At 29.0% G+C, this 19,468-nt stretch overlaps 2 protein-coding genes across 4 annotated transcripts in view; both read right to left on the reverse strand.

Moving 5' to 3' along the window:
• The window catches only part of RhoGEF2 (Rho guanine nucleotide exchange factor 2), a 120,329-nt gene extending 108,379 nt beyond the window's left edge, over positions 1 to 11,950 (reverse strand). For all 3 annotated transcript variants that reach the window (XM_076527238.1, XM_076527236.1, XM_076527235.1), the window contains exon 1: positions 11,550 to 11,950. The gene's annotated coding sequence lies outside the window, so the exon portion shown is untranslated. The remainder of the gene's footprint in view (positions 1 to 11,549) is intronic.
• A 600-nt stretch (positions 11,951 to 12,550) lies between these two features.
• Positions 12,551 to 16,185, reverse strand: LOC117223680 (tectonic-3). Its single transcript, XM_076527246.1, has 8 exons — positions 15,809 to 16,185; positions 15,474 to 15,734; positions 15,200 to 15,374; positions 14,789 to 15,134; positions 14,465 to 14,698; positions 14,234 to 14,393; positions 13,954 to 14,150; positions 12,551 to 13,846 (listed from the first exon to the last, which is right to left on the reverse strand). Exons 1-8 carry the CDS (start codon positions 15,894 to 15,896, stop codon positions 12,770 to 12,772), a joined length of 2,538 nt encoding a protein of 845 aa, XP_076383361.1. The 5' UTR covers positions 15,897 to 16,185; the 3' UTR covers positions 12,551 to 12,769.
• Between the last annotated feature and the right edge of the window lie 3,283 nt (positions 16,186 to 19,468).

The following is a 19,468-nucleotide window of genomic DNA, read 5'->3' on the forward strand; positions in this document are numbered from 1 at the left end:
AGAAATCTCAAGAAAACAAAAGAAGAAAGAAACTATAGGAACAGATGAATAAAAAAATAGGATAATTCAATAAATAGAAAGCTGGAGAATAAAGAAATTGCCCAGTTCGTTGGTTACAAGGAAACGTTCGAAGAAGATTTAGTGCAGTGTACAGGTTGGGTACATAATGAGTGCACAAATCACGAAAATATCAATTATTTTATTTGTGATGTATATCAAAATAAAGATACGACATTGTCTTAACAATCGAATGTCTTTTTGTTAATATTTTAATTATTTAAACTACAAATCATCTTTCTTTAATTTCAATTTTATTCTTTCTAACCGAGAATACAACAGTAAAACTTAGAACGATCGACACTGTATGACTTTGCTCTAATCAATCGGTACTATCGACAAATTTTCAATCTTTCATTTTTTTTAGCGAATTTAATTGAATTAGTGATAAGCATTATACAAATATTTATCATCTTACGCGAATGATAATCTCATTTTCTATCTGTTATTATAAAATTATGGATACCGCTTACGAAACAAATTTCAACATCAACGATGTTATTAGACATTTATATAATGTAAATGCAACAACGTTTGCAATTGGGAATATTAATTATTTTGTTAACTGCAATGTTTCATCGTCGTCACTTTTTGTCCCGAGGAAACATCTCTATTTGATTTGATTGTTACTATTAAATATTCAATTTAATATTGACTGCTATCAATACAGAAAGAGTACGTTATTGTTTTATAGTATTAGGCTACCACAACGTGGTTATATTGGGAATACCAATTATCCAATTGTACAATCCCCGCGAATAAATTTACTACCCTCGTATGCGTTTCAAGCATTCGTTGCAACGTTTCGATTTATTATATCATGCACAATGTATCATGTTAATCTAATTAAATATTACTGTGCGAAACAATTTGAAATGTTAAAGGTTACGTCTAGCATCCAAATTTTGTGAACTATCCATACTTTTGAACAAGTGTAGTTTTGAACAACTTTTGCTTACCGTGAATAAAACGGTAATTTTTTTAATGGTATTATTACATCTTCAACTACTTTTTAGACTCGTAAAACATTACTTTCTAAAATCCGTTACATTCATCGTAAAACACAAGGAGCAACTTCGCTCAAAATAATCTTTAACGCAAGAACTAACCAGTCGAAACAACTGGTTCTAGATTTTTTCATTTACAGTTCCTGACATTATAAAAATATTTCTATGACAAATTTTTAAGTGAACTTCTTTAGTCAAACATACATATATTACTATAGAAATCATACGAAGTTTTAATATGTAACTTCAATCTTGTTGTTGCTATAAAACAGTAGTCGTGTTTAGCCCTCGATAATCCCATTGTTAACAATAGAATTCCAAAGTACGATTGAAATCTTATCCGAATGGGAAAGTATCTACAGATTAAGTATCTAAGATGCATTATCTCCCGCATGAAACCCAAAGAAATGTAAAAATATACATATAGTAGCAACTAGACGAAATTCGAGAGTCGAGTTTAAATAAATTGCTCCTAGTGATCCTAAAATAACCGGTTGATTGACTAAATTAATTTCTGTTCGATTTCAGTGTTCATAATACGTATTTGTTTAAACATTTGAAAACTGTTCGTCCTATACGAGACTCACATCAAGTATAAACAAATAGGTGTTCGCACGATAATTAGCTCATTCAATATTTTCCCGAGCTACAGTCATTCTACTATTCTAATGCTATAACACTGCTTACGTCTGTTGGAATTTCTTAAAATGGATACCATCAGGTTAAATGCAAGCAAGCAGTTACTGTGTATTAGGTTTCTCAATCTCCCTGACTGATCATTCGATAGCGAATAATAATCGAGCATTGTATACGAATAAAGTTCGCAGTATCTATGGAACTAGCCGTTGTTTTTCGTTATTAATATCCATCCGTTTTCTATGTCCTACAACATATACGGTGAGTCATCGAACGTTCTCACCTAAAATAAATATCTCCATTGTTCCTTATGATACGAGAAAATGTGTAAAGAAAAAAATGATCGATTCATTGAACAATTATTGCGATAGAGCAAATTTGTCCTTTGAGGTTATATTTTACGAAATTTTAAGGTCACCGTTGCTTTTTTTTTTAATGGAACATCATGTATTTTCATTGGTATAATGCTTTAGCTAGTTGGAAAAACAAATTCAATCATGTATAATATATTGATATTCAGATAAGCTGCGGGGGAATTATTTTTTAAAAAGTATAACTAATCGTCTGCTATGTCTGCAGCATTAGTGTAACGTTGCAGTAATAGAAAAATAAATTCAACTATGTAAATTATGTTGCCCTTCAAATAACCTTCAAAGAAGTTATGCATAGAATGCAATTGTTATTTAAGTCATATAATTAAATGGACAAATATAGAATGTCGGAGAATATGTCTAGAACGGTGTTCATTAATTTTTAAATATTTTTGTGATCTGTTTTTTAAAAATGTTTGCACCCCATTTAAGGTGTAATGTTAGGAGATTATGTATCTACAATATGCAATGATTTTACTTTAAACATTAGTGTCATCCTATTTAAAAAAAATTTTGATAGACATGAAATATCGAAAAACAAAATGTTGAAAAAATCTACTTTAACTCGACAACTGTCCTTCTAAACCCATTTTTCTTAAGACCTTCTTTGACATCATTAAAAACAACAAAAATATTTTAATATTATTATTATTATTATTTTAGTATATTGTAGTATTAGATGAAGGATCTTGTTTGTATTTTACATAGTATCTTAAATATTTGGGATGAAATGAGAAGATTTACACTCGTGTTAAATTCCAAAATTTCAATTTTTGAGTTTTCCACTTGTAAGTTCTCCACTTTCTGTTTGCATTCAATCGAAACAGTATAATCCGTGACTGTGAAGTGAGATTTAATTAAATTGCAAATTTCGTCACAATTTCTAATAGTAGTATTCAACTTTTCCTTATACTTTCCGTTTTCTCAACTTTTCATTTGAGTAACTCTGACAAACATCGAATGAACAAACTTTTTAACATCCTTTTAAAACAATGAGATTTAAAAAACATAGTGACGAAATTATTGCATAAGAGCAAAATATTATATGTACATTACATTTTACAACATTCGAAAGTTATTATTTTTTAATACTCTTCCGTGCAAATTTCATTACGATGGCGTTTTAGGTTCAGAAGTTATGCCAATAGATCACTAAACCTTTGGGTCCCAATTAGTCTGTAGCACGGCGACTGTTACATTAAACCTGCCGAGCACTAAAACTCTCTGTCATTTATATTACAATTTATGCTTGAATTAAGAAGTTTGTTCATCTTTACAACTTCAACAATTGTAAAACGAAAAATGTGAAATTAGTAATTTTAACCGACATGCAGGGTTTAGTGTTAAAACTGAAAAATAGCATAAAAAGAACTTTCAAGTAAGATATTTTTAATGGATAGATGTATTGCAAATTGGACTATTATGAGCTAAACTTGTTGTTTTCTAGACTCTAAAGGGGTTGCTAAATTTTTTGAAAATAATGAATAAATATCTTAAAAAATTTGCGTGCTTGAACTGCAACAAAGCTTTTGACAGACTGGGGCATACGAGTGTTGAAATGTCATGTGTTCGTATATTTTTCTTCGTTGTTTTCAATTCGAAAAATAAGGAAAAGCAAACGGTCGTGTGTTTAAAAATCGTTCATCTGCATCAGGCTATCATTCTAAAAAAACAGCACCGTCGTACAGTTGTCCTTTTCCCCGAAAAACTGACCAAAATATAGACTTTCGAAATATGTACATATAAAGCAAATATAAGCTCATGTGGTACTTTAAAATAAAAATTAAAATATTGTAAATATAATTATCTATTATAATTAATTAAAATATAATGACTGGTTACTAATATAGAGACCTCCAAATGTGACGACGTTTGATTAGCTTCAATAACCTTGCAATCCGTGGCACGTTTAGTCCGTCAAGAATACTTTCTATCTAAAAAATTCTATTTTGAAATATTTTTTTCTTTAAATGCATGTTGCTATTATAAACTCTGCACTTTGACAAAACAAAATAACATTGAATTTACTTATGTAATTCTCTCCAATATACCGTAAATTTTATTCATACTTCGATAAAACGTTAGAGAAATAGTTGTGTTTTACACGAGACTTCACAGCGAGAATCACGGAATCTTACAAAAAATTGCAGATTTAGACAATATTCAAAAAAGTCAATCGGTATCTATGGACGCCTTCCGTAAATAAAGTTACGGACGCTACTCACAGTGCCGAATCACTTTTTCCCCTTTTGTTGTATTAAAAACTTGTAAAATAACATAAAACACATTATTTTAATGCAATGAATAATAAACATATTATAACAAAATTTAAAAATGTTTTCTTCTCTTCAAAAACATGCATATCAATCGGATGTTTCACTGAGCAGGTATGTATATGTATAGGTAGAATCATGTCATAAAATCTGCAAGGAGTTATACTTTAAAAGCATCAAGACAAATTGGGACATTTTTCAATGATTATTACTGTAACATACAGCCGAAGAAATTTAAGAAAAAAAATTCCTTTTAATGTATCGCAAATGCTTTGTGATAGTGAAAGTATTCCACATTCATCAGAATCTGAATTCAATTCAGAATCCGAAACTGATATATAAGATAAATAAATCAAATTGAATAATGAAATGGTGTTTTACGTTAATTCATTTTATTTATAGCCTACGATTGTCATTTAATACAAAAACCTAAAATATCTGTATTTATTTGATTTAATTTGAACTTCTCATTACATATTTTCGAATCAAGAAAATATCATCTATAATGAAAATCAGAAAAATGTTACTTTTTATAACAATTAACTTAAAAGAATATATTTATTTTGAAATTAAAAATTTTTTAATTTTGATTACAAAATTCAGTGTCCCTAAAAACATGACAATACTATTTTTCATTAGAATCATATAAAATTATGGATTGTGGTCAGCTTTCCGGCTAAAAGTACATCTGTGCGCTGTCTTCCCAGTCGATCGTCATCTCGTCAATCATCTTTATTTCTACGATGAACGCGGAAACGACGGACAGTTATAGTGTTCTATCGCGATAGAAAGCGTATCGAAACGTACACGTGTTAAATATATAAATTTTAATTTTTGTTCCGCAATATTTTTCTATGTACAGTAAATTTTTCTTCTTCTTCTTCTTCTTCTCTCAAATTGACCCTCAGTTAGGAAACAAAAATGGACAATTTGGGAAGAGGAGGTACGATTATTCGAGCCTTGCAGCTCGTTTTTATAGTTGTTGACAATCGGTAAATATAACAACGAGCCGCAAGGTTCGAATAATCGTATCTCCTCTTCCCAAATTGTCCATTTTTGTGTAAAAGCTAAGGGTTAATTAGGGAGTATTTCATTATCATCGAACATTAATTTTTATAGCTCTCATTAAATATGGCCAAAAGGAAATGTAGGCAATACACAAATGAGTATTATCTCATTTATAGAAAACCCAATTGCTAACCGAAATTCAGCTTACATACTTCATATACAGAAGATCTCTTTCCAACAGAGCTAGAGCATGACTTTTAGAGCATGTAAAAAGAAAACATCCTGACCACAAGAAACAAGCCCATTGATTATTTCAAAAATTTGAAATTGAAATGTATGTAACCATAGGAATTCTGAATCATCTTTATTTTAAAAAATGTACAGAAAAAATAATGATGGAATAATTGTATTTTACGAAATAGCATTAATAATTGTAAAACGTGGAACCTCGCATACAGTTGATGAAAATGTCATGCGACCTGTCTTTGAAATCTTGTTGAAATGTGTACTGCATCTAGAACCAGCTAGTATGCTAAAAACATTACCAATGAGTAAAGATATAATACGCAAAAAAAATTGATGAAATATTATCTGATATCGAAAAGCAATTGACTGAAAAATTAAAGAACAGAAAATTTTCATTGCAAATTGACGAATCTACGGTTAATGGTAATAAGGAGATTCTAATGGCATGTGTCTGTTCCATACGTGTAGACTGCACGCTATATGAAGAAATGCTATTCGCAAAATTTTGGAAACCAACACTGGATTAAGCATTTTTAATTTTCTACAGACATGGTTTGATGAAAATCAAATACCTTTTGAGAACTTGATATCCTATGTAACTGATGGTGCTCCATCTATGGTTGATAAAAAAATGAATTTACTGTTCATTTAAAAAGAAAATGTCTTTTAATCTTTACAATGTGTTGTGTGACATATTGTCATCATTTAGTTGCCAAAAATATTAGTCCTGATATTAATGAATCAATGTAAGTTATTAAAACAATAAAATTGAATCTCATAGCAAGCATAAACAACTTTGTAGAAAATTTTGTATTGAGTGTGAAGAGCAGCATATTAGACTTATTCTACACATGGAAGTCCAATGACTTCCTGAATAAAATTGCTTGACTAGATTCGTAAGCTTATTTATACAATTATCAAGCTTTTTAAAAAACACAGAAGAGCAAGATTTAGTGGAGGAAAAAAAGAATTACAAATGCAACATTTACTTTTTGTCTTAGATTTGTCTAAATGAGGTTTCTCTTCAGTTTCAATGAAAATTATGTACTTTGGTAGATCATAAACATGTTTTGAAAACTTTTACTCAAAAATTAATAATTTTCCAAATTAATATACAAAAAGGTGATTTAAACAACTTTCCCGAATTATTAAAAAATATTAAAAGTTTCACACAGACCAAACTAGAAGAAAATATACATATTATTTACTGAAATTGAAAAAACTAGGTAGTTGGTTTTCAGATTTATTCCCATTTGAAGTTCAATCTTAGATAATGATCCCATTGTGTGTGGTTGTGATATCAAATTCAGTGAAGTGAATATAATATTAATAAAAGACATATGCACACTCAAGGTGACATAAGGTTGAAACTAAAAATATTATTAAACAAAAAAATAATAAAATATAATAAATATTATTACAAATATTAAGAACCTAGTAACTAAACATCAGGTACAAGGTTTACATTAAATAAAGGAGATATGTGAAATTACTTTAAAATTTAAGCATTAATTCTAAATATTAGATAAATCAGATACATGTATCTTTTTAGTTGAATTAAAACTTGTTGAGAAAAAGGATAGTAAGAGAAAGGAGGTTGAGAATCGCTGGTATAGATTGTTTATGTTTGCTAATTCTAGAAAGAAACAAAGTTGACAGTGTACCTATTTTGCCAGAAGAAATTTGTGATTAATTATTGCAATTAAATACAAGGCGTTATTGAAATTTTATAAAACCATCTGTAGAAAACATTGATGACTCTGCTGATTTGAAATCCTGTGGCAGAAAAGCGTTGTGTGCCATCCTGTGTTACTTTAAGTTAGCGGAAAACAGTACTCAAAAACGATTTAGTATAGGAAATAATCAAATTAATACAAGAAAATACAGATTTTTAAGTTCTTAGGTACATATTAATTTACTATAACATAATTGTAATGTCCTGTGCTAGGATTATTTCTGTTATTTACTGTTTATTTTCATAAGCCTATAACACAACTATCATTTATTCAATAAATGTCTAACCATCTCATTCCAAGGTATGATACATATATCATACTTAGTATGGAACAGTTGTAAATAACATAATATTTTTAAGCTTTAAAATGATTTAAGTTGCTAACAAAGTACAACAAGCTACTATTCCTCAACTGTGTTAAAATGATTAACTTCGTTGAAGTTATAATTACATTTGGTTACTGATAATAATACTATAATCTCGTAACACTAGTAATACTATAAACAACTATATCTTATTTAAATGATGAGTTTACAGCAACTTCTTTCTAAATCTTTCACAAACAAACACCTTCTCAATCTAAAAGGTACATCCAAAAAAGTGAAAGAATATTTTCTTTCTCCAAATTTCGAGAACTAATCGATCTTTGATGTTGAATAATATCAAAGAATTAAAAACTCTAATTGAGGCAGAACTTTGTTGTAACACGTTAAATAATAATAGTAGCACTATGCCTAAAAAATACAGACATTTATAACAAATTGAAAGAATATCAAAGCGTAGAAAATAGATTCAACATGACTTACCAACAAAAAAGCATATGCAATGAATTATTCAATTATTCATATAATATTATTCATATATATAATAATATTCATATAATATAATATGCAATTGAATAGCATATTATTTGTGCTTCATTGTAAGGACAGTCAATTTATAATGACAATGAAAAATATATCCCAAATAAGAATCCAAAATGTAAAAGACAATGGTTGTCACATAATAACATTATACTATACTCTACATCAGTATTTTATCCTGAAAAAATTGTATTATGTCTATAATGAGATATTGTAGGTGATTCACTTTGAATTTCTAAATCAAAATGAAACAATCGAACAACAGATAACACACAGAAGAAATATAACATATTACTTAATAAATGTTTGAACCTTGTGTCTTAATATTTCATTACTTATTGTTTCGCTCATTTAAGAAAATAGTTTATCTACAAAAACATGTTAATTACATTGATATCCTATAATCTGAATGTGAGTAATACATACAATTTGTGGAACGGGTATCAAAAATTGTTCTAATTCATCTCCAATATGTACTGCAGAAGTAATATGATAATGATAAACTGAAAAATAACATACTTTTTAATAATACTGTAAAGGTGTCTCCATACATAGGTTTAGGTACTCGCGCTTATCTACAGTGCTCACTAAATTCATATACTTTACTGTGCTTTTGTGTAGGGAGACTGATTAAAAATTGATGCATTGAAATTCTAGGTTAAGAATAATTTTGTTAACTGCTAATTAATTGACAGTTTCTAATCCAAAGTTCAGTTATCTGTATGTTATTTGATTGTGTGAACAAACTCTTAATGACGTCCTTCTTTATTTTATCATTAAACTATATGATATTTGAAGTTGCCATGAAATTATATTTTCACATGCCATAGATGTAGTTACATTTAAGAAAATAGTTTATCTACAAAAACATGTTAATTACATCGATATCCTATAATCTGAATGTGAGTAATTCATACAATTTGTGGAACGGGGATCAAAAATTGTTCTAATTCATCTCCAATATGTACTGCAGAAGTAATATGATATTGTAATTAGAAGTTTTGTATCTATACTTTAATATTTATATTTTCATTTATTAAAGCTTATTATTCATATATAATAGCTTGCAACTTTATTGATTACCAGACTGCGGATTTTATACATTCTTGACAAAAAGTAAAACAAAACTGTAAAGACATTAGACGAGAGAGGAGGGTTTGAGAATATATATATATATATATATTTTTTTATATTATATAAAAGTTATTAAAATTATTCAAAGAGGAAAGACATTTTTATCTAACTTATGTTTCTTAAAATTAATTATTAATTACAGTTTCATGTGAGAGAAAGTCATTATCAGTGAATGCGATAGGTGTTGTACTCTACTATAGCAATGCACATCGCAAAAATAACCTTACAAAATATTAAAATCTACAATCGTGAAGTTGTACCACACCGACCATACCCTCTAGCTCTGTATCAATTACCATCTATTTGAATCATTGTTAAATTTTCTAACCAAAAACAATTTCAATTGAGGGAAACATGTCAAATTAGCAACAAATCAGTGTTTAATACAAAACTTAAAAATATTTTGCAAAGAAAATCAAACAGTTAATGAAAATCCTGAAGAAAGTTACTGAAAATGAATACATCAATGATTAAATAACATAACCACTGTACATTCATAGTAAGTGTTTAGAAATTGCTCAATTTATGAAATGACCTAATAATAATATTTATTATTATTATTATAAATACAAAACTGGGCAGAGTGCACTACTATCAATAGCATTTGTTGTACAACTTACTGTCTTTTTTTATAAATGATATCAACAGTCTTGTAACTAACGAAATTATCAATACCATCAATGGCGTTAATTATATATTAATTATATATTATTAATAATTTGAGAAGCAATCAATTTTATAAAAAATGAATATCTAAATTATTCGACGGAGTCACACCCCGATAATAAAAATCACGTTCGACCATCTGTGTAACGCGATTAGTGAGAGTTAACAGTTCGCCATCTCCGTATCATAATTCGTCGAAAACATGTTCTGACATCGAAGTATTTATCGTACCCGCAGCATTGCAAACAAAAGATTATATACTTTTTGCATTATTTTACGTTGGTATAACCATATCAACGCGGCAATACACTAGTTCGTTTACGTTTGAAATAGAACAAGATTAGTCTAATAAGATGTTACATAGGATTAACCCTTATCTAATAGAAATATTTTAGTTTTTCAGTTTTCTTTGTGACGCGAAACGGATAAAAAAACTATAAATCAAAATACTGGATTTCCAAAATTTGCCGAAAAACTGTTCATTTTTATTCATCTTTCATTTTTAGAGACTTTATTAATTAACTATATTCACATACTTATACATGAAAATTAAGATGAAAGTTATGAAAACACTGTATATATAGTGTATATGTAGAATTGATTAAAAATTGTCTACAATATAATACAAATGACGCGTTAATCTTTAATATTTTGCGCGAAAAATTTCTTATAGTTTTATTATTAAGTTTAATTAAGTAAGTTTTATTATAGTTTTATTATTATAAATAAATAAGAGTTTCCATCATAGTTATAATACAAAAATATGGAAATTATCAATTTACTCTGAAACCATATTTTTAGATTATATTATAAAACAGAAATAGTGATAAACAAACAAAAATCTTATCATCATTTGACATAGGTATGTATTTAATAAAATAACACTTTTTAAGGAAATTTGTACACACGCTTTACCAATAAAAGAGGGTTAGAATTATAATTCTGAAAAATATATGTAGTTGGAGTCAGTTTTCAGATTATAATTGTATATTTTTATTACATGATAAATGATTAAATTTTATATATTTCCATAGCACTGTAATAATATTGTAAACAATGTCTATAAAACGAGATAGAGTATCCTTGATCTAATAACATATTTTAATAAAACGTAAAATTTCCATGTTATGAATAGTAGGATTTTTTAAGTATCGTCAACAAACTGACTTATATTCAAAGGTAAATTGTGTGCTTAGTAAATTGATATTAGAAATCAAGATACAATTTCAATGAGCCGTGCTGTTTTGTCGACGACAAACCGATACCCATTTTGTACGTTACAAAACATGCAAATGGAAACTGACCGCCGATTCTAAGAAAACGTAAAACAGTATGTGACAGCGAGGAAAATTCAAGGAATATGTCAAAGAGAAACTGAGAAACCATGCATGACATTGTATTAATCGATATAGCAGGTTAATAGGTCAGTCGGTTTTAGTGTATTGTAAGTATGAAGAGATGAGAAAAAAGACAATTAAAAAAAGAGAAAATACACGGATATAAGGTTTCAAGAATGACTCGCGAATAGGCGTACCGACCACAAAAATACGTACCTTTCATTTAATCTATTTCGTAGTGAAACGATTCTTGTGTGACACACCAGTGACGGAGTAGAAGCGCAACAAAGCGAGATATCACTTCACCTTGGCACTATATTCCACGAGAATTATATCACAATTGTCATAACAAAAGAACACATATGAACATGGCTGGTGACGGGTAATTATTCTGCCTCTAACACTTTCACGGCACATTTTGCTATCTCCTGATCATACATGATAAGAGAACTATTTGGTAAAAAAGGAAGACCTTTTTTGTGTTCGGTATGCAAACGAGTATGCACAATACGCTGCTACGAAGGCACTGATTTTTTTTATAAAAATCCACATTCGATCAAACGAAAATACACTACTAACAAGTGTCAGCCATCTTGTATTGGAGCGAAGCACAACCCAACATCCCATAGTGCATCACGACGGCTACAAGAGTTTGTCCCAAGTTTACACTAGCGAGATGTTAAAGAAGAGAATAGCTGCACACGATTGGTCTACAATTTTAAAAGACTTTTCTCATTGGTTAAAAATCTATCGGTGAATTTTCATTTGTACCATCGTGATTCGTTTGAAATGCATTCAATGCATAGGCAATGATTAAATTTGTACACTCAATTATACAATGGAGAAATTGGCAAAATCAATAATTAAGAAAAGTTTATTTAATTATAACCATTAAAATATCTTTTCAGATATTTCGTAATAATTAAAATTGACGTTCTTACTTAGTTATATAGAAACTATAAGCAAATAAAATACATTCGTCAACTTAATATACATAGTTCTCTGTATTAAAGTTCAAATTAAATTAAATTTCAAGCAATTTCTAAAGATTTTCTTTACAAATAACAATATGTATGTGTAATACTTAGAATCTAATCATTTCTTATTTCATTTTTGGTAATTGTAAAAATATTTATGTAATATATTACACTAATGCGATATTTAAAAAAGTAACTAAAATATTATAAAATTATATAACTTACAAAAAAAATTAGATATCCGATACTTCAAAACTTTATTAATTAATTTAATTTCTTTATTGTAAATGCACACTATATAGATGAAATATTTTTATAAAATAGTAATTGTATGTGGTTAAACTTTTCATTTTATTATATACAAACGTAAAATTATTTCTAGTACATTGCTGTTTGATTTATAGTGCAATACATATTTTGAATAATTAAATGTAATGTTGATGTAAGGATTACAGGAAATTAATAAATAGAAATGTGCATAAGTATAATGAACACTACACTACTTATTAAATATATGTTTGATTCAATATATTGTGAATTATTTAATAGTGGATAAAAAAAATCATATGGCAAGGTAAGATCTAAATTTGGACCACCTACGAAATAATATTTTGATGGTTTTGACACATCGTGGAATGTAACATAACTAATGATATCTACTTTTAATATGTTTGTGCAATTCTCTGGCCAACAAGTTGACCATGATATATCAGACTCGTTAGAAAAATAAATACCTATTCCTTGTATATTATAATTAGTCAATGTCTTGGAATTTGCCAAAGCAGAGAACAAAATATGTAAGTGTATAGAAGTTATCAATCCAGAACAATGCAATCGGTCATTGACTATTTGTCCCTCTACAATATTTTGAGGTATTCTATCAAGTAAAATTTGTGCCCAATCAGCTGTATTATTGTTAGTAATATTGCCAGTTTTTGAAACATAAATACTATATTGATCTGTATCAGTAATATTAAACATAGAATTCTTCAGAAGAAAATGCATAGTTCGATTTTGTAATTCTATACAAGATGATGAGTTGAAGTTATCAGTACTTAAAGACACAGAACATCGTAATTTAATGTCTTCTCCAAAGTTGACAATGTGTCTGTTTATTTCACTACATTGGCCACTTCTCATAGCTATAGGCAATGTTAAGAAACTATCGGTTTTATTAAAAATAACAGATTTAATGTCGCCAGTCTTACTTAAACTACCAATGACTAGTGGTTTTCCAAACATGTAGCCGGGATTACCGCTAAGAGTAAAACTCTTTTCTTTATCCAGATCGCTCCACTCATAAACTACTTCAAACTGTTGATAGAAACTTTGAGAAACATTGGCTATAATGAAATATGCATTAATGCTGTTAAGTCCCATTGAACCGTTATGAATAATCAAGTACTTCACACTCGTAACGACATTGTAACATGATCCATTAATACAAGACCCTGGTCTAACAGTATTATTGCATTCCTTCCAAAGATATTTACAATAATAATTATTTAATGTTAGACACACATTCCTCGGACATATCTGCAAATGTAAATTCGTTATAATATATATATATATATATATATATATATATATATATGTATATGTATATAACGGTAATTTGAAAAATGCTACAATTTTATAAGTACCTGTTCTGACATCTCATTGTAAGTTTCATTTAATAAATGTGGTGAAGCAATAACAGTAAAATTATTAAATGCCATTGGGAAAAGAAACCTGTTTGTATTAATTAACTCAGTTTGCAAACACCGATCCTTCCATTGACGAAGGTACATCAAAGTCTTTTTGAATGTGCATGTATCAATAAATCCAGATTGTAAAATTTCTAAAATGTAAACATAAAAAACATTCTTTTAAAATATTTTTAATAATAATCGTACTTACATTATGATTATATTCTACATATACCAAAAGGTTGGATATATGCATTTTGTATTATCCACATGATGTCACCATCTTGGTAAGCATCAGAAGAATTATATTCAGGTACATGTACTTGGTCTTCCCATTTCCATTTCAGTCTATCTGGATTTATTGCCACTCGTAAATCTTTTTCAGTTTTCATATTCTACATAAAATTGAACATCTCAGAAATCATAAACGACAAAATATTTTACTTAATTTATATTGAAAACTTACCAAGTCATTAATAACACTGTATGTTGGTGGAAGATTGTCATACAAAATGCAGAAGAGATTGCTTGCTAGTTTTTCAAGTACAAATGATGTATTATTCCGTTGTATAAAATTTCTACCATAACAGTAACGTTTATCATATAACTCAGCTTGATTGTATTTACAATGCGAAAAAACTTTTAAGTGAAAGTCATTGCAATCCCTGTCACAACAACAATTGATATCACAAGATGATACCTTTTAAATAAATAAAGTTAATTAAATTAGTAAACATAAAGGATATTTTCATATAGTGAATATAAGCTATAATGAAACACATCAACTTACTACTAAGTCACATTCACATACATCAGATTGTATTTTATGTATAGAATGATTTCTTATCTCATTACTAGATTTTATTTTATGAGGTGTTTGTATACTTGGTATAATACGAATTTTTATACTCTCTGTTGAGTCTATAGGATTATTAGAACTATCACTAGGTAAAGTATAAATATTGTTGATTGTGGTAGATAATGAATCATGTATTGCATCTTTTTCTACTAAATCATTACACTCTGTTTCATTAATACAGGTAAATATTTCTTCAATCTTTTTTGCATATATTATTTCATTACACACCAGGTAAACAAATAGTAGTATAAATGGTTTCTTAACCATATTGATACGTTTGCATTAAGTTTTAATATTTTGTAAGCTTTGTTAATAAAAAACAATATCTATATACATGTTTACATATGACATCCATATTTTTCAAAATTTCGTGTGAGTATATGCAATTCTATTCTAATTGTTCCCATACTTTCTGTAAGTAACTCAAATCGATCCAAAGAATTAATTAAAACGTTTGGTGATTTTAATTGTAAAGTTATCCCTAAGAATTTGTCTCTCAGTCTATCTTTCCAGTTACCTATAGAAATATTTATATTAAAAATATAATATATATATATATATATACATAGACTGATCAAACAATGTATAAGATTTTTTAAAAACATATTTAACTTACCAATTGGTTTCCATGTATGACATTCTATGGAATGCGAGCCAGGGGATAATGGAACATTACAAACACCATATGATGTAAATAATATTCTTTCATATGTATCTCTGCAAAATACTTGAAGTAAAAGTTTAGGTGAATTTTGAAGAGACTGTGTTGTATAATGTATATCTATTGGATGATCCCAAAATGGTTCATTTGTATATAAATCGCTACTTTCTTGTGTCTGTCCTTCTTCACAACCATTTAAAATTTTCCAGCCATTACCTATAACAAATGTACATTCTCTACACTCGAAAATAAATTAATAATAATTATTTATACAATAATAATTGCATTACCGGCATGAAAACTCCACTTGCATAAAAGCCGCGATTGTTTAAAACTTATTGCAGACGAAATTTGGCCAATTACATGCAGTTCGGCCATTCCATAGAATCATATTATTTTCTTTATTATCATGAAAATACACATAAAATATTAAATTTGATATTCTTGCAACTTTTTAAATTGCACTTATTAATAAATAATAATTCATAGATTTAGAATCACCATAATGAATGAATTCTGCTTTTCTTAAAGTTTTCACAACTTATAAATTATTTCAAAAGAATAAATATTTATAACAACTTTGTCACATAAATACATTATCACGAAACATGACAGCACTAGATTGCAATGGAAACTGGTACAATGGACTCGTGGAGGGGGTACTATTGGAAAGAGTACCTGTATTCTAATTATATCTCAGCGCCACCGACGGTGGAGTGACAAGCTTTTGGTAACTTGGCGCATGCACCCTGCCTCACGATCCGCTTGTACGTGAGCTTGATGCTTCGGATCATTTCGGATAACTTCGGGAGTCGAGGGAGAAGGCAAATGAGAGTCCTCTCTCGCTCTTGAAATTCCCTCATAGCTGCAACGATAAGGGGCAGGAGTGGCCGTATGCTATTTTATGCTTTTCAAATATTCTAGATATTTTCAGTTCCTGATTAAAATAAAAAAATTTCAATGAAAATTATTATTATAGAAAAGCGCATTTTAATTATTCTTTTTTTTCTACTTATTATTTCTTTTCTTCCATTTCTTATATGTTTATTAACACAATTGCATTTTAACAGTTGAATGGATTTCAATAGAACTTTATACAGTGATTCGCATTAATATTCGGACACGATATTATTAGAAAAATTATTGCTTCTTTTTACTGTTTATGATAGTTTTATTGAATCAATTGTTTTCTCATATAATAAAGCACTTCTTAAAGTAAGTAGAAACATAAAATTTGTTTATTTATTGCACATGTTTTTTTGTATTTTACGTATATTTGTTTATAAACAAATAAAAATTCGACAATTGGTTATTTATCAAAAGGAAAAGGGAAAATTATACAGAGATATAGCTACATTATTAAATATAAGCAAGAGTAGTGTGGTAGATATTATACGTTGGTATATTCGTGAGGATTGAATCGATTTAATTCCTCAAAAAGATCGTCCAAAATTACTAGACTCTCGCGACCAACGCAAGATAATAAGAAAAATAAAGAAAAATGATAGACAAAGTGCTACAAAATTAACAAAGAAGTTGTTCGTAGAATCTGGGAAGAAGGTACACCTGGACACTGTACGACGGGTATTAAAAACCCATGGTTACAACAGAAGAGTTCCTCGTAGAAAGCCATACATAAATTAAGCAAATCGCAAGAAAAGATTGAGCTTTGCAAAAGAATATTTTTACAAACACAACTGGTGGTGGAATGATGTAATATTTTCGGATGAAAGTAAATTTAATCTTTGCGGATCCGACAGTCAAAAAATGGTGCGGCGTAAAGTAAACACAGAATTAAACATTTCAAATTGAAGACCGACAGTGAAACACGGTGGTGGGAGTGAAAAGTGTGGGGTTATATCTCGTTTGCAGGTGCAAGTGATGTAGTTTTTGTCGATGATATTATGGACAAAATGAAGTATTTAGACATTAAAAAAAAAAAATTTATTACAAGTGCTATAAATATACGTTAAATAACAGTTTTAAGTTTTATCAGGACAATGATCCTAAACACAAGTCTAGTATTGTACAGGAATATTTATTATACAATTGTCCAAAAGTACTACATTCGCCTCCTCAATCGCCTAATTTAAATCCGATTGAAAATTTATGGGATCAATTGGACCACAAAATTCGTACAGTACCTACAAGGACAACAACAGAGTTAAAACAACGTTTGTTAGACGAATGGAAACGGATTTCACCGGAGTATTTAAATAAAATTATCTGTAACAAGCCCAAGCGATTACATGAAATAATAAAACAAAAGCGTCAACCGACAAAAAATATTAATATTATGATAATGTTGCGACGGCAACACCGAAGGTCGAACGTTCCTGGCCATCCCTTGAGTAATTAAGCGATATACCTGCGACAGTAAAAAATGCATCCGAACGAAAATACCCTTCGACCCGACGAACGGACAACACGACTCATAAATTCCATATTTCACAAAACGGAAAAATTACAACCCGAACTTTCGAACAGTTTCCCACTCCTCATTTCAAGTTCCTTCCGACACACCCATCTCCAATCAAAAACGCTTCATTTCCTCCACCAAAACCCACCATCCACCAATCAACAAAAAAACCGAGGTGACAAGCGGAAGGGCACCTAAAACGTTAGTCAGAACTGTTAGAACTCCCAGAACTCATAGAACTCTAAGAACGCAGATAGAACGCAAATAACGCATCGCTAAGACCATAGCTGTACTGTAATATTAAAGTGTACATAAAAGCAACCAGCGACTTCGTTCAACTTAATTCCATTTGGAAACATCGCGCATATACAGATAACATAATTAAAAAGATTTTCATTTTATATAAAATTAATGTAATTCATTCACTGTCCGAATATTTTTGCGACGTTAAATTTTGTCACAATCTTGTTTATCGCTTATTATACAAAAGTACATGCGTAATAAATAAACAAAATTTATGTTTCTACTTACTATAAGAAGTACTTTAATATATGAGGAAACAATTGATTCAATAATACTATTATAAACAATAAAAAGGAGCAATAATTTTGCTAATAATATCGTGTTCGAGTCAATGTATACAGATTTAATATTTTCATCGCAACGTCAGATTAGATTTCGAACAAAATCGGTCCACGGATAATGATAGTTATCTCTTGTAGTTCTTTCCTTTTTTGTATACATATATTTAAAAAACTGTTTAAAGTAAATTTCACAGAAAACTAAATTCTGTATAAATCAAGTAAATACATTCTTTTTATATTTTCTCTAATAAAAAAAAATTAGCATAATATTAAACAATACGCATGTATTATCGCATGAACAAAGACAAACAGAACAGTTGCGCACAACATACCACAATTATTTTGCAAACGTAACGAAAATTTTTATCAAAAAGTCTTGTAAATTACATTGCAATACAGTTAGTTCTGATTTATTTATTGCGCTAAGCACCGAAGAAGTTTTATATGAAAGAGCAACAAATCAAATCAATACAATTTAATCACATGTTGCATTGTATTCTAACAAATATTAATATTTTCTTTACCGACCAAGTTTGAAAAGACTTTACAAGATTGACAGTTTCTCGACGGCTTTTTCAACAAATTTTCTTGTGATTGTTGTTTAAAAGATTGTTATGCTTGTTGTAAATATAGTATAGCAAACAGAAGTATGCATAAATTTTAATAAGAAATTATCTTAAAAAAAAAATTTTAAGAAAAGATCTGCAAAAAGTAAAGGGTTCGACGAGGATTGCCCTTACATTTTTTTTACTGGAAGTAGAGCGAACAAACCAATTTCCGAAGTCATCATATATTTCATATGAATTAGCGACGGACAAGAACAACAACACGTGACGTGGAGGAACCGTTCATCACAGTTCACACCATCTTATGCACGATTGTGTATATAGTCAAGGTTATGTCAAGGATCACGTGCGCAACTTATACCATGCGAGTACGTTTGCGCA

This window comes from Megalopta genalis, chromosome 17, assembly GCF_051020955.1.
Source record: "Megalopta genalis isolate 19385.01 chromosome 17, iyMegGena1_principal, whole genome shotgun sequence".
NCBI classification, from domain to species: domain Eukaryota; kingdom Metazoa; phylum Arthropoda; class Insecta; order Hymenoptera; family Halictidae; genus Megalopta; species Megalopta genalis.

What these genes read in the sequence shown, in the direction of transcription:
- LOC117223680 (XM_076527246.1), bottom strand. Translation starts at nt 15,896, where the DNA reads ATGGCCGAACTGCATGTAATTGGCCAAATTTCGTCTGCAATAAGTTTT. An exon ending in CAAGTGGAGTTTTCATGCCG is followed by an intron (nt 15,735 to 15,808) that starts GTAATGCAATTA and finishes CATTTGTTATAG; the next exon opens with GTAATGGCTGGAAAATTTTA. An exon ending in TGCATATATCCAACCTTTTG is followed by an intron (nt 14,151 to 14,233) that starts GTATATGTAGAA and finishes TTTACATTTTAG; the next exon opens with AAATTTTACAATCTGGATTT.